General features: G+C 41.5%; 1 protein-coding gene across 1 annotated transcript in view; it reads right to left on the bottom strand.

Moving 5' to 3' along the window:
* COL6A5 (collagen type VI alpha 5 chain) overlaps positions 1-14,202 on the bottom strand; it is a 123,904-nt gene that overhangs the window by 79,838 nt on the left and 29,864 nt on the right. Inside the window, exons 2-4 of the mRNA XM_055320882.1 lie at positions 8,424-8,519; positions 6,551-7,150; positions 447-1,079 (exon numbers count right to left, since the gene is read on the bottom strand). Coding sequence (XP_055176857.1) covers positions 447-1,079; positions 6,551-7,150; positions 8,424-8,490 — 1,300 coding nt within the window. The 5' untranslated portion in view covers positions 8,491-8,519. The remainder of the gene's footprint in view (positions 1-446; positions 1,080-6,550; positions 7,151-8,423; positions 8,520-14,202) is intronic.

Here is a 14,202-nt window from a genome sequence, read left to right as displayed (position 1 = left end):
GCCCAGGATGCATTCTTAAACCTTCAATTGACGGGTCTGGGTTTAAAATTAGCCTTTAATATCATTGGAAGATTACAATTCTTTTCCATGTGAGTGCTGCCAAATTCCAGGTCCAATTGTTCAGAAACATTTTATCTGCAAAGGAAATGTGTGAAGACAGCAGGTTTCTCAGAATTAGGTAAACACAAAGTCACGTCAAGTATCTCTTGGCATATATCTTTGAAAAGAGCTTGTTAAAACTACAGCAGATTCACAGGGCATCTTAAATAGGATATCTTCACTAGAATGATGGAAGATAAAAATAACAGAAAAGATTAAAAAGTGCAAAAATACTCATGGTTGTGTGTAAAGATATAGGTGCAAGGATGATAATATCCAAAAAGAAGGGCAAAACATAATTATTCATAATTACTCTTATAATAAGAAAAGTATTTTTTTTAACATACCAGTTCTGTCAAGGTCCATTTGCCCAGCACGAGCAGAAATTTGAGACCAAATTTCATTCTGAAGCTTTTTCTGGAAGTTATTACTATAAGCTTCTAAGTCTGCATAGGACTTGAGCATGGAAACCATTTGTCTCGGAGGGTAAGACACTATTTCTTCTAACTGAGTGTCATTAGCCCCTTGGATGTTCATGGCAAACACAGTCACATCCTGCAGCCGAAGTTGTAGTGCAGCATCACGCACCTCATCAGTTGATGGTCTGTGAGTGACCAAGACTGCGATCTGAGGCACTCCTTGTGCCCTTCTGCTGCCACTTGACTCTGAGAAGGCTTCTAGCCTCATCTTCTCAATGGCAGCCCCAGCATGGGATTTTCCAGCCTGGAAAGAAAGTTTCTGGATTTGCTCCTGAAATTCATACTGGCTTGTGCTTGAATTTAGAAGGGAAATTGTCTTGGCTCCATCACTATAACTCATAAGTCCAAGGCGTGTGCAGTTGTACCTCATATCCATGGAGGCAGTAATGTTCCTCAGGAAATTCTGCAAGTTCCTTAAATCTTGTCTGGTGCCAACGGACTCATCCACTAGGAACATGAGGTCGGCTAATGAATCTCTCTGACAGGCCATTGGGAGAGGAACTATTGAGAGAAAAAGGTATGAGGATTAGTACAAACCACTGGCCCAGAGTCAGAAAGTCACTTTACAGATTGTCAAAAGGAATTAGTGAAAATAGAGGCAGTCATGACAAATGTAGTTAGCATTGCTTTCTTTTAATAAAAAACAGATAAAAAATTTTAACAAGACTTACAAGGTCACTGACTTCAGAATCTTTACAATAATGTTCCTTCTATCTGAAGAGTGCTTCTTACCAACTTTTATATCCACCACCACACGATGATCTCCATGACCATCATCACCACCAATATGACCAACCCACCACCAACCACCACTCACCTCTACTACTCTTACCTCCACCACCATCACCACCCACCAATTCCCCCACATCCACTTCCACTATCATCACCAACATCAATAAAAACTAACAGCCACCTGTATCTCCACCTTCACTTCACTATCACCATTGCCATCTCTACATCTACCTCTGCCACTACCAACAATTACCAACCACCATCACTATCACCAACTATCACCATCACCACCATCTCCATGTCCACCACCACCTCTGTGTCCTCCACCACTAATATGACTACCACCACAATCACCACCACCACCACTCTCAAGTGCTAGGATGCAGGGATGCAGAAATATCTCTGACCTCAGGAAGCTGACATTCTATAGGGAGGGCAGATAGCTAAATTAGATTATTTCAGTGCTCACAAGGAAATAAAACAAGTAAGTCAATTGAGTTACTATTATGGGGATGTGGGATGAAGACTAATTTACTTGAGATATAAAAAAGTCAGGAAAGGCCCCTCCAAGAGCATCACATTAGGCTGAGGCATTTAGAGACAGATTTAGCCACATGTTCTGAAGGAAGAATAATTCTGGCAGAAGGGACAGGAGGAGGTAGGAACAAGCAAGAACAGAGTGGCTGGTGACAGTGAGTGAGGGGAGCAATGATGGATGAGGCCAGAGAAAAGCAGTGCCTAAGTCATATGGGAGTCACACGATCTTATTTAAATCTTTAAAATATCACCCCAATTGCTGAGGGGAGATAACAACTTCAAGGATGTCCAGTAAGAAATACTTGCCCTAGTCCAGGAAAGAAATAATGTTTCTTGGACAAGAATAATAGCAAGTAAGATGAAACAACAGGGTAGTTTTGATACATGAATTAGATGTAGAACAGAGATGGTCTGGATAGTAAACTGGATGTCAGTGTGAAGAGACAAAGAAGAAGTAGTGAAAACTAGGTTTTGGCATGAACTATGAGTTGATATTGGTGGTACCTTTTTTCAAGATAGGGAAGACGGTAAGAACAAGATGCAAGAGGGATTCGGGTTCCATTTCAAACATGCTAAGTTTGGGATATTATTGAAGATGCCAGGTAAGCAGTTGGTGGTATAAATCTGGAATCCCGAGAACAGTACACCATATGCACAGAAAATGCCTACTCCAGGCACAGGTGGAGGAACTACATCTGTGGAAAGTGTAGCCAAGAGATAAGCTCAATCTTGCCAAGAGCAGCCCATTAGGATTGTGAGTTCTAGAAGCCAGAAGATATGTCTTACTTATCCTTACCACTGCAGTACCTGGTGCCTAGTGAGAACTCAAATGAAAAATACTTCTCATAAATCTACCAATGTACTCTGCACCCACACAGTTGGCTGAAACAAACTCCCAGCATGACCTACTTAGGTTAGTATTTATTTGCAAATAGCAATTACTGTGAATAATAGTAAACTGTGTGCCAAATGCCATACAAGCCATCTCATCCATATCAAGGTAGGCATTATTATCCTCATGTTATGGTAAGGAAATTGAAACTCAGAGGTTAAGTAACTTACTCAAGGCCATTAGTAGCCAATCCATGGTTTGAATCTAGACCTTACTTACTCTGAAGTTCTTACTCCTAACTTCTAAAGGCAAGGATAGTTGTCCTATCAAGCAAAACCTTATTGTGCTATGTTGCTGTGAAGTAAATTATGAGGAGAGAAGCACAATAGCGCACAGAACCCTCTAAGAAGGTGGAAAAATGAAGCAGCCACCTATAGGGTTGGAGGATCCCAGGTCCCCAGGGTGGAAGGTTACAGGAGGGTTTCTCCTCTGAAGGAAGAATATAAACCATAAGTACTTGCTATTTCCCCAAGGCAGCAGGAGTGAGAAATCAGGAAAATGGAAGGAAAGGGATTCCCTGGTGTCTGGTGTCTCAGGAGCAACACTAACTGTGGCAGAGCCTTGTAAATACTCACTAAAACCCATTTCCTCTTCTTGGGCATAGAGCTAGACCTGACATCCCTGTCTCACTTGGAGTTAGGTGTGACCTTGGGATTACGACCTGGATAATGAAATGTGAGCAAAAATAATGTCTGTCTCTTCCAAACTTATCCCATAAAACCCTCCCATTAGTGATCTTTCATCTTTTTTCCCCACTCACCAGCTGTATAACATTCCCCAGGGCACCTTGGAAGTCATACATGAAGATAGAAGACCCTCCACCAACCCAAGTATCTGAATAGAGGAGAGGCAACTGGTCACCTTGAGCACAAGCCCTATAATGCTACAAGGGAAATAAACTTCCTATTATTCAGGGAATCTATTGGTTGCTAAGGCTTGAACTGGCTCTACTACAAAATCAAGCCATAGCTATAGCCATGGAATCGGTAATGGTGGGGCAGAAAGAAAGTTTGAAGGTCATCTCAGCTCCCATGATTTACAAATGAGAAGAATGATGCAAGGCTCAGAGATGACATCACTTCCCCAAGTTCACACAGCCACCTAGTGGCAGCATCTGGGGCTTCTGACCTGGTGTTCAAAGAGCTTTGTACCACAGCAGGACTTCCTTAAGTCTTGGAACCAGATAGTACCTGCTCAGAATGGCCCATCATTGCCTGCAGAGTGCCAGGAAAATCCATTCTGCCAGGAAGTCTTTCCACCTTAGTCTGGAGAGAATGGTGGGAGCCTCTCATGAGTATGGCACACTTATTGAGTGCCTCACTGGGGTTGTGCACTGACTCATCCTGCCTGCCCATCAACACCTCATGGGCAGCTTCTGTCTCAGTTTATCCATTCCTTCCTAATGCTGTCTGGGATCACCTGCCAAGTAAACTATTTGTACTCAAAAATCTTCTGTTTTGAGGTCTTTGTGGAAAACTCACTTAAGACACAAAGCAGTTTTCATGTGAGACATTGTAAGTCATGGGAATGGGATTATAAGTATTCCTCCTTTTTGGCCTAGGGGATCAAGAATAAAATCAGATGAGAAGGAGAACTTTCGCATTTCTGTGTGAAATACTGGGATTTCCAGGGACCGGCAGGAAGGCAGATATGGGACCTGGTGGTTATGGTGAGTGGCTGCTTAGGGAAAAAGCTGAGAAACAGCCGTCCCTTGACCTCCCCACCAGGGAAACCAGCTGCAGTGACTGAAGTAAAATGTTGCTGTCAAGCAGCTATGTACACACAACAGGCATCAACATGGATGATGGAGCCTGAGAGGAATGGTCTGTACTGCCATATGAAAAACTCTCGGTGGCTCTCAGAAAATAAGTTGGGGAAAATTTTATGTTGGGAGATGTGATAGTTAAGGTGCTACACTATACAAGAAATGGCACTGAATCAGTTCAATCTGAGCTAGTAATTTGTCTCATTCATACCCATAAACTTGTCAGAAATATTTCTAATACTTCTTCAAAGTCCAGTCTACTGCCAAGGATACTTTTATTTAATGGCAGCTCTTAGAAATTAAAAAAAAAAAGCATCACTGCAAGACACATCCTAATATCAAAATGTTAAAATGTGGGGGGAAAGTGTGTCTTCAATGTAAAAAAAAAAAAATAAGAGCACAAAATGATTGCATAATTGAGAAGGGGAATGAGTCAAACTCCAGGGTTTAGCAGGTGCTGACACTCATTAGAGTGATTTTACCTATAAAGAGAATAAAACAGTGCAGGAGGGGATAAGCCAACAGAGCAGATGGTAGGCTCAAAACTGCAGCCCGCTGCATGGCTCTACTCTATAACTGAGGGGAGATATAGTCTTCTCTGCCTGGTCTCACTGGAAAGCTATCCTTCCCACTTAGGGGAAGCCTAACATGCTTCAGGGAAGCCCTGCATCAGCTGACAGGCATTTACGGAGTATTCACCAGGTGCCCCATGCTTGTGCCAGGACTGTGAGGGCCAGAGAACAGACTTGGAACTTTTTTCTTTTTTTAAGATTTTAATTTATTTGCCCTTTCATGAAAATGGTGCTGAAGGCGAAGAAGGAAGCCCCTGCCCCTCCCAAAGCCAAAGCCAAAGCAAAGGCTTTGAAAGCTGAGAAAGCGGTGCTGAAAGGCATGCACAGTCACAAAAAAAAACAAGATCCACATGTCACCTACATTCCCATGACCCAAGACCCTGCGTCTCCAAAGGCAGCCCAAATATCCTCGAAAGAGCGCCCCCAGGAGAAACAAGCTTGATCACTATGCCATCATCAAGTTTCCCTTAACTACTGAGTCAGCCATGAAGAAAATAGAAGACAACAACACACTTGTGTTCATTGTGGATGTCAAGGCCAATAAGCACCAGATCAAACAGGCTGTGAAGAAGCTCTATGACATTGATGTGGCCAAGGTCAACACCTTGATCAGGCCTGATGCCGGAGAGAAGAAAGCATATGTTCGACTGGCTCCTGACTATGATGCTTTGGATATTGCCAACAAAATTGGAATCATCTAAACTGAGTCCAGCCAGCTATAAATCTAAATATAAATTTTTTCACCATAAAAAAAAGATTTTAATTTATTTGACAGAGAGCACACAAGCAGGGGGAGCAGCAGAGGGAGAAGGAGAAGCAGGGAGCTGAGCATGGAACCCGAAGCAGGGCTGGAGCTGGCAGCAGGGCTCGATCCCAGGACTCTGAGATCATGACCTGAATGGAAGGCAGATGCTTAACCGACTGAGCCACCCAGGCATCCCTCTGAACTTCTTTCTTTATCTATAAGACTTTTTCACTCACTAAGAAATAGAACACTAGCTCATTGTCAAGCACCGTGTAGGCCCGAAGAATACAGAGATACACATGGACGTTCCCAATTTTGCCTTCAATGTGTGACCAACAATGTGCATTGGTGGAAGGTACCAACACAGGAATGATTAATTTTTCACTCTGGGAAGTGCTTCTGTCCTCAAACGTGCACAGGGAACTGAGAGACACAAAAAAGAAATTTGAAAGGAAAGCCTTGCAACAGGATAGGACTATTGGGCCGAGATTTAAATGATGTCAGGAGGCATCCAAGCTGTAAGAAGACAAAGGAGTGGTGCAAGAGGATGCCTGTCGGAGAAAAGGCACAAGCAAACATGGCCGTAAGAGTTGACAGGGGTGTGCAGAAGTGTCCAGGACCTCAGCATGGGGGATCGTGGACACCAGAAGGTGAGCTGCAGGCAATGAGGGAGGAATGCTCAGAGCCGCCTGCCCCAGACTGGTGCCTCCTTAACCCGGCCTTCCTTACCTTTTACATCGTCCAGGGCCGCTACCTCCCTGTACTGGGTGGCTTCCTTGATGATCTGGGTCATGTTTGGGGCAAACGCCCCAAGGTCCCTGACCGACCGCAGGTTGAAATGAAACTGCCCCGTGGCCATGGCCTTCAGCTCCTGCTCAGACGCGCTCTGCAGCCCCACGGAGATGATTCTCACCCCGTCTTCCCGCAGGGCCTTCGAGGCCTCCTCCACGTCATCCTCGGACTTGGCCGAAGCCAGGACCACCAGAATCGGGGGAAACTGCTTCTTGTCCCTCCCGCTGTCGGGCCTGGAGAAGTAGGTCCTGTGGGCCTCCCGGAGGGCTTGGCCTATGCGCAGGGAGCCACCAACGAAGCCGAAGTTCTTCTTGAGGTGGTTCAGCATGGGGTTCCTGCTCTTGAACGTGCCCAGCTGGAACTCACTGTGGAGCTGGTCGCTGTACTGGGCCAGGGCCACGCGGTACTTGTGGGCCTCGATGGGGAGGCTGCTGATGATTTTGCTGATGAACGTTTTCACAAAGGGCAAGGACTTAGTTCCCAGGTGATTGGAGCTGTCCACCAGAAACACGACATCTGCATACTCAGGGCCTGGCCCTATCAAAATAAGATGACCACAAACCTAAACAAAGTGATTGATTGTTCAGCCTTTACATTTGAGACCACAATACTCATTTGATACTATGCCCTAGGTCAAGAGTAACTCAGATTGCCAAGCAAAGTGTTTTCTGGAAGTCAAACAGAAGAAGTTATACTGTGTTTTGTGAAGATATCAAACAAGAGGACTTTTGTAAAGTTAAGCAATAATTTTCTTTTTCTTTCTCAACTCTATACCAGAGATGTTCTTTCTTTCTTTCTTTCTTTCTTTCTTTCTTTCTTTCTTTCTTTCTTTCTTTCTTTCTTTCTTTCTTTCTCTTTCTTTCTTTCTTTCGTGGAACCCCAAACTCTGACATTATACTAAATAATAAACAAGAAAGCCCCCAAAGTGGTCTTTGGACTAAGAGTAACTTTGAGAAACCATATCAAGCAAGCAGGTGTCTTGGGTTGGAGAGTTTAGAAGCAGATCCTGGGACAGGGACTGGAGGCGGGGCTTCGCCAAGGGGAAGCAGCGTAAGGGAAGTAGGAGAGAGGCAAAGCAACGTGTTTTCCTGATCTGAGAGGACTGTGGAGCATGCCTCTCTCTAAGGCAAGAGGGCCAATTTGTTATACTCATCACTCACTCAGTTGTTGGCTGCAGACTATCTCCAGAAATTGCAGGAAAGAAGCACAGGGCTATGGGCACAATGTCCTGCATAAGCTGACTCTAGAAAAGCCAAGAGCAATTCTCCTGAGAAAATGGACCATGTCTGTGTGTTGTTACAGGCAATATTTATAGCAGCTGGGTGAGGGGGTGGGGGACCACGAGTCGGGTTCTGCCTAATAAAAGAGTCGGGCCCAGGGGAGGCACCACCAGCATCCACTTTAGCAGTCAGCCACCTCCACACTAGAAATCAGTGATGTGCTTAACAATTGCTCTCTCTTTCAAAATAACTCAGAAATTTGTCAGGAAATCCTAGGATGCAGACTGACCTACAAAACAAAGGCATTGGCTCTATTCACAGAGACATGGAACACTGGGACCTGAGCAAATCAATGAATAATTAAAGCTTTTTTAGTCAGGTGTAGCATAATTCATGCCTTTTGCCCATGGCTTTCTCTTTCTCATCTTTGAAAGATTAAGTTTGCTTGATCCAACTACAAGTCAATGCTGTCTGCTTTGATTGTTTTGATTGTTAAAGAAATAAATCCTTTGTTTCTATGTATTAAAATGAATGTTAGTTAAGACATAAAAATGTTTATTTTCCTAAATGATGATAAAATATACTGGTACCTGGACTCTGATCTGCCAATGTTTCAGTCCAAAGGATTAAGACAAATATAATTAGTAGGATCTTCATTTTGTTAGTGACGTTTTCTTGCCTTTATTCTGAAAAAAAAAAAGAGTGTTATTTACAATATGAAAAATCTCACTGTATAACAATAAATAACTACTAGGGAATCTGGGTTACAACACAATTCATTGGAAACAAGTACTTGTCAAGTAATGCCAGGTGTGTTTAAAATGCTCATTAAGCATTTGGAGTATTTACTGGAAACTGAGAATGCTAACATTGCCATGGCTTAGATATTTTTCTCAGCGCTTTATGAGTATCATCTAATTTAATCTTCACAACTGTCTTATGGGAAAGGACAAATACTATGTGGTATGTGACAGATGAGGAAAACAGGTACAGGTGGCTTGGTAAGGGATAGATCCAGGATCTCAACCTAGACAGGTGACTGCACAGCCCAAGTTCTTTTTTTTTTTATTGGAGTTCGATTTGCCAACATATAGAATGACACCCAGTGCTCATCCCATCAAGTGCCTCCCCCTTCAGTGCCCGTCACCCAGTCACCCCATCCCCCCCACCTCCCTTTCCATTACCCCTTGTTCGTTTCCCAGAATTAGGAGTTTCTCATGGTTTGTCACCCTCACTGATATTTCCCACTCATTTTCTCTTCTTTCCCCTATAATCCCTTTCACTATTTTTTATATTCCCCGAATGAATGAAACCATATAATGTTTGTCCTTCTCTGATTGACTTACTTCACTCAGCATAATACCCTCCAGTTCCATCCACATCGAAGCAAATGGTGGGTATTTGTCGTTTCTAATGGCTAATATTCCATTGTATACATAGACCACATCTTCTTTATCCATTCATCTTTCGATGGACACCAAGGATCCTTCCACAGTTTGGCTGTTGTGGACATGGCTGCTAGAAACATTGGGGTGCAGGTGTCTCGGTGTTTCACTGCATCTGTATCTTTGGGGTAAATCCCCAGCAGTGCAATTGCTGGGTCATAGGGTAGGTCTATTTTTAATTCTTTGAGGAACCTCCACACAGTTTTCCAGAGTGGCTGCACCAGTTCACATTCCCACCAACAACGCAAGAGGGTTCCCTTTTCTCCACATCCTCTCCAACATTTGTGGTTTCCTGTCTTGTTAATGTTCACCATTCTCACTGGTGTGAGGTGGTATCTCATTTGGTTTTGATTTGTATTTCCCTGATGGCCAGTGATGCGGAGCATTTTCTCATGTGCTTGTTGGCCATGTGTATGTCTTCTTTGGTGAAATTTCTGTTCGTGTCTTTTGTCTTTTCTGTTTTGTCTTTTTCCCATTTCATGATTGGATTGTTTCTTTGCTGTTGAGTTTAATAAGTTCTTTATAGATTTTGGGTACTAGCCATTTATCTTATATGTCATTTGCAAATATCTTCTCCCATTCTGTAGGTTGTCTTTTAGTTTTGTTGACTGTTTCTTTTGCTGTGCAGAAGCTTTTTACCTTAAGTCCCAATAGTTCATTTTTGCTTTTGTTTCCCTTGCCTTCATAGATGTATCTTGCAAGAAGTTGCTGTGAGAGCCCAACTCTTAACCACTGTACGTATGCCTCATACGAGGTCTGTGTCCTTACAAATCACGTATAATTTACTTTTTTAAAAAGATTTATCTATTTTATTTATTTATTCATGAGAGACACAGAGAGAGAGACACAGGCAGAGGGAGAAGCAGGCTCCATGCAGAGAGCCCGACGCAGGACTCGATCCTGGGTCTCCAGGATCAGGCCCTGGACTGAAGGCAGCACTAAACCGCTGAGCCACCCAGGCTGCCCCAAGATATATCTATTTATTTTGGAGAGAAAGTGTGTGTGTTGGGGAAGAGGCAGAGAGAGAATATTCAAGCTGACTTCTCGATGAGCATGAAGCCCGATGCTAAGCTCGATTCCCATGACCCAAGAGAGCATGACCTGAACTGAGTCACCCAGGCACCCCCTTTACCTTTTACTTTTATGTCAACAATGGCTATGTTCATTGACTTTTATGTCAACAATGAACATGACAATGCATGTTCACACCTTGGCTCAAAAAAGCCAACAGCTACCCATTTCTCTTTCTTCATGAAACCCTTACGAAAATTGTTCTTGAACTTACAGAGATACTCAGTTTTACAAATTACTTTAGCTCAGCATTTCTCTCCATGCAGCTCACAATCAATCAGAAATCTTCGGGGGATATTATAGTCTTTTAGAGATTCCATCGATTCGTAGTCACTTTTTATAAACAGGAACAGAGATTAATGCCCAATATGCAAAAATAGAGCTGCCTTAAGTGAGATACGAAAGATGTAAAGGCTGGGGTTTTTTCTAGAGTTGACTTTTCCAGCAGTTCTTTTGAACTTCTTGATTATGAAGATTGAGAGAGTCATTGGAAGCTAGATTTGGAAGAGACTCAATAAATCATTTAGACTAAACCCTTATTTTGCTACGGATGGCCACTAACAATGCTCCTCCGTAGTTAGTAGCTGACTCGTGCCAATAATGACTTTTAAATCTATATTCATCATGTTCTAACATGCCACATATTTCACTTATTCGTTAATTTTTGTATTGAGATATAATTTGCATATTCTAAGGTTTATTCTTTTGAAGTGTTCAATATGTTTTAGTATCACAGAATTTGTATCCTTTGTCACTAATTATAGAACATTTTCATGACCCCAAAAGAAACCCCATACCAGTTAGTGGTTACTCCCCAATTTTTCCCTCCCACTGACTCTGGAAAACACTGATCTACTGTCTTCTCTATAGATTTGCCTGTTCTGGACATTAATACAAATGAAAACACATAAAATATGGCCTTTTGTGTTTGAAAATGTTCATTTAACATAATGTTTTCAAGATTTATCTATGTTGTGACATGTACCAGTGCTTCATTCTTTTTTATGGCTAATATTCTATTGCATGGATGATATACAACATTTAAAAAGTCTGTTCTGTTGTTGGAAACTTGTTTCTACTATTATGAATATTGCTGCTATGAACATTTGTGTACACGTTTTTGTGTGGATACATGTTTTCATTTCTTGAGGAAATACTTTGAGTAGATTCCTAGGAGTGGAATTTTTGGTCTTATGGTAGCTTTATGTTTAACATTTTGAGAAACTGCCGAATTGCTTTCCTAAATGGTTGCATCATTTTGCATTCCCACCAGCAGTGAGTAAAGTTTCCTCTTTCTCTACATTTTCACCAACACTTGTTATTTTCTGTGTTTTTTTTTTTTTTATTATTCTAGTGGGTATAAATGGGTATCTTACTGTGGTTTTGATTGGCATTTCCCTAATGATGAACGACATTGAGCATTTTTCATTTATTTATTGGCCATTTCTATATTTTGTTTAGAGAAATACCCATTCAAATACTTTGCCAATTTTTAACTGGGTTACTCATCTTTTATTAGTGTGTAATAAGAGTTCATTATATATATACTGGATACTAGATAGTTATTAGATATATGATTTGCAAATATGTGCCTCCCACTCTGTGGATTTTATTTTCACTTTCTTAAGGGTATCCTTAAGTCACAAATAATTTTTAAATTTGATTAAGTCCAATTTATATATTTTTTTCCTTTGTTTCTAGTGTTTTTGGTGTTATAGCTAAATAACCATTACTGGGTATCTGGGTAGCTCAGTCGGTTAAATGTCTGCCTTCAGCTCAGGTCATGATCCCAGGGTCTTGGAATCGAGTCCTGCATTGGACTACCTGCTCAGTGGGGAGTCTGCTTCTCCCCTTGCCCCGCCCGCCCCACCCATGCTTGTGCTCTCTGAAACAAAATCTTTAAAAAAATAAATAAATAAATCACCATTACCTACTTCACAGTCATGAAGATTTACTCTGATGTTTTCTTCTAAGAGTTTTATAGTTTAAGCTTACATTTAGGTCTTCAAATCATTTTGAATTAATTTTGTATGTGGTATGAAGTAGGGATATGATTCCATGCTTCTTTATGTAGATATTCAATTGTCCTAGCACCATTTGTTGAAAGGACTTTGCTTTTACCATTGAGTTGTCTTGGTATGCAAATCAAGAACAAATTTACCATAAGTAAATGGGTTTATTTTTGGAATTTCAATTCTATTTCATTTATATCTGTATGTCTATTCTTATGCCAATACCACACAGTCTTGACTATTCTACATTTGTAGGAAGTTTCGGAGTCAGGAAATGTGAGTCCTGTGACTTTGTTTTTTTTTCAAAGTTGTTTTGGCTGTTCTGAGCCCCACGTATTTCTAAATGATTTTTAGGATCCCCTTGTGAATTCATGCAAAAAAAGGCAGCTGGGATTTTTATAGAGATTGGATTGAACATGTAGATAAATTTGTGCACTGTGGCCATTTTTAAAAAGATTTATTCTTTTTTAAAAAAGATTTTATTTATTTATTCATGAGAGACACACACAGAGAGAGAGGCACAGACAGACACAGGCAGAGGGAGAAGCAGACTCCATTCCATGCAGGGAGCCTGACATGAGACTCAATCCCCGGTCTCCAGGACCACACCCTGAGCTGAAGGCGGCGCTAAACCACTGAGTGACCTGGGCTGCCCTATTTATTCATTTTAGAGAGAGAAAGAAAGAGAGCATGAGAAACCATGAGTAGGAGGTGAGGGAGAGGAAGAATCTCCACCAGACTCCCTGCTGAGCATGGAGCCTGATGTGAGGATCGATCATAACCTGAGCTGAAATTAAGAGTTGAATGCTTAGCCAACTGAGCCACGGAGGCACCCCCAGGATTGCTATTTTAATGATGTTAAACTTTCCATCAATTAGTACAGGCTATCTATGGAGGAGAGAATTTAACTCCCTACTCTATATTTCAGTAATGTTTTTCAAGAACAGGAAATTAACTCAGGGATGAAAGGAAGTCCTCTCTAAAAAACCATGCTGATTCAGGAATCAATAAATATCCAGAGCTGTGTATATATCCTTCCTCAGGTTGGATGTATATTTGGAAAGTGAGACTGGGCTGAACCCAGCCCAGGCTTGACTCAGTTGCCTTATTTTCCTGTAGGTGCTAGAGCCTCGAAGAAGATATCCTGAGAGGCCATCCATGTGCAGCTTCACTCCAGCCTACATCTCTTGGCTTGGCTCCACTCTGGTTTCCTCTTTAGCTCAGGTCCCCACTCTGCATGTCTTGGCACTAAAATGGTGGAGCAGCAGCAAGTGAGATAGGGACGCATGTCTTGTTCATTTATTTTTATTAGCTTTCTCTCCCTAGAGCTTGGAATCTAAGAGAATAAGGACTTCTGTCTGTCTTGCTCATCATTATAAAAGAATAGGGATTTCTGTCTTGTTGTCATTATATCTCTAGTTCCTGGCACACAGCAGGCACTTAATAAACACTATAAATATTGTAACTTTGCATATACACTATTTCATAAATATATGCATATATCTATAGCTTAATTTTGTAGAGGTGGAATGACTATGTCAAAGGTATGTTTATTTTAAGATTTTATAAGTATTGCCAAACTGCTATCTATTGGGTTATGCCGTGTAATATTCTAATACCCGTCTTCCCCCAAATAGTATGTTCCATAATTTTCAATTGTCTTTTTTTCCAATTTATTGAGATATAATTGACAAATTTCATTGTCTAAGGTATACAGGTGATTATTTGATATATGCATATATTGCAAAATGATTATCACAATGAGTTAGTTAACAAATACATTACCTGGGGGGTGGGGGTGGGGGTGTGTGTGTGCTGAGAACTTTTAAGATTTATATTCT

This window comes from Nyctereutes procyonoides, unplaced genomic scaffold (genome assembly GCF_905146905.1).
Source record: "Nyctereutes procyonoides isolate TBG_1078 unplaced genomic scaffold, NYPRO_anot_genome, whole genome shotgun sequence".
Classification (NCBI taxonomy): Eukaryota; Metazoa; Chordata; class Mammalia; order Carnivora; family Canidae; genus Nyctereutes; species Nyctereutes procyonoides.
This window is presented reverse-complemented; position numbering and strand designations above follow the sequence as displayed.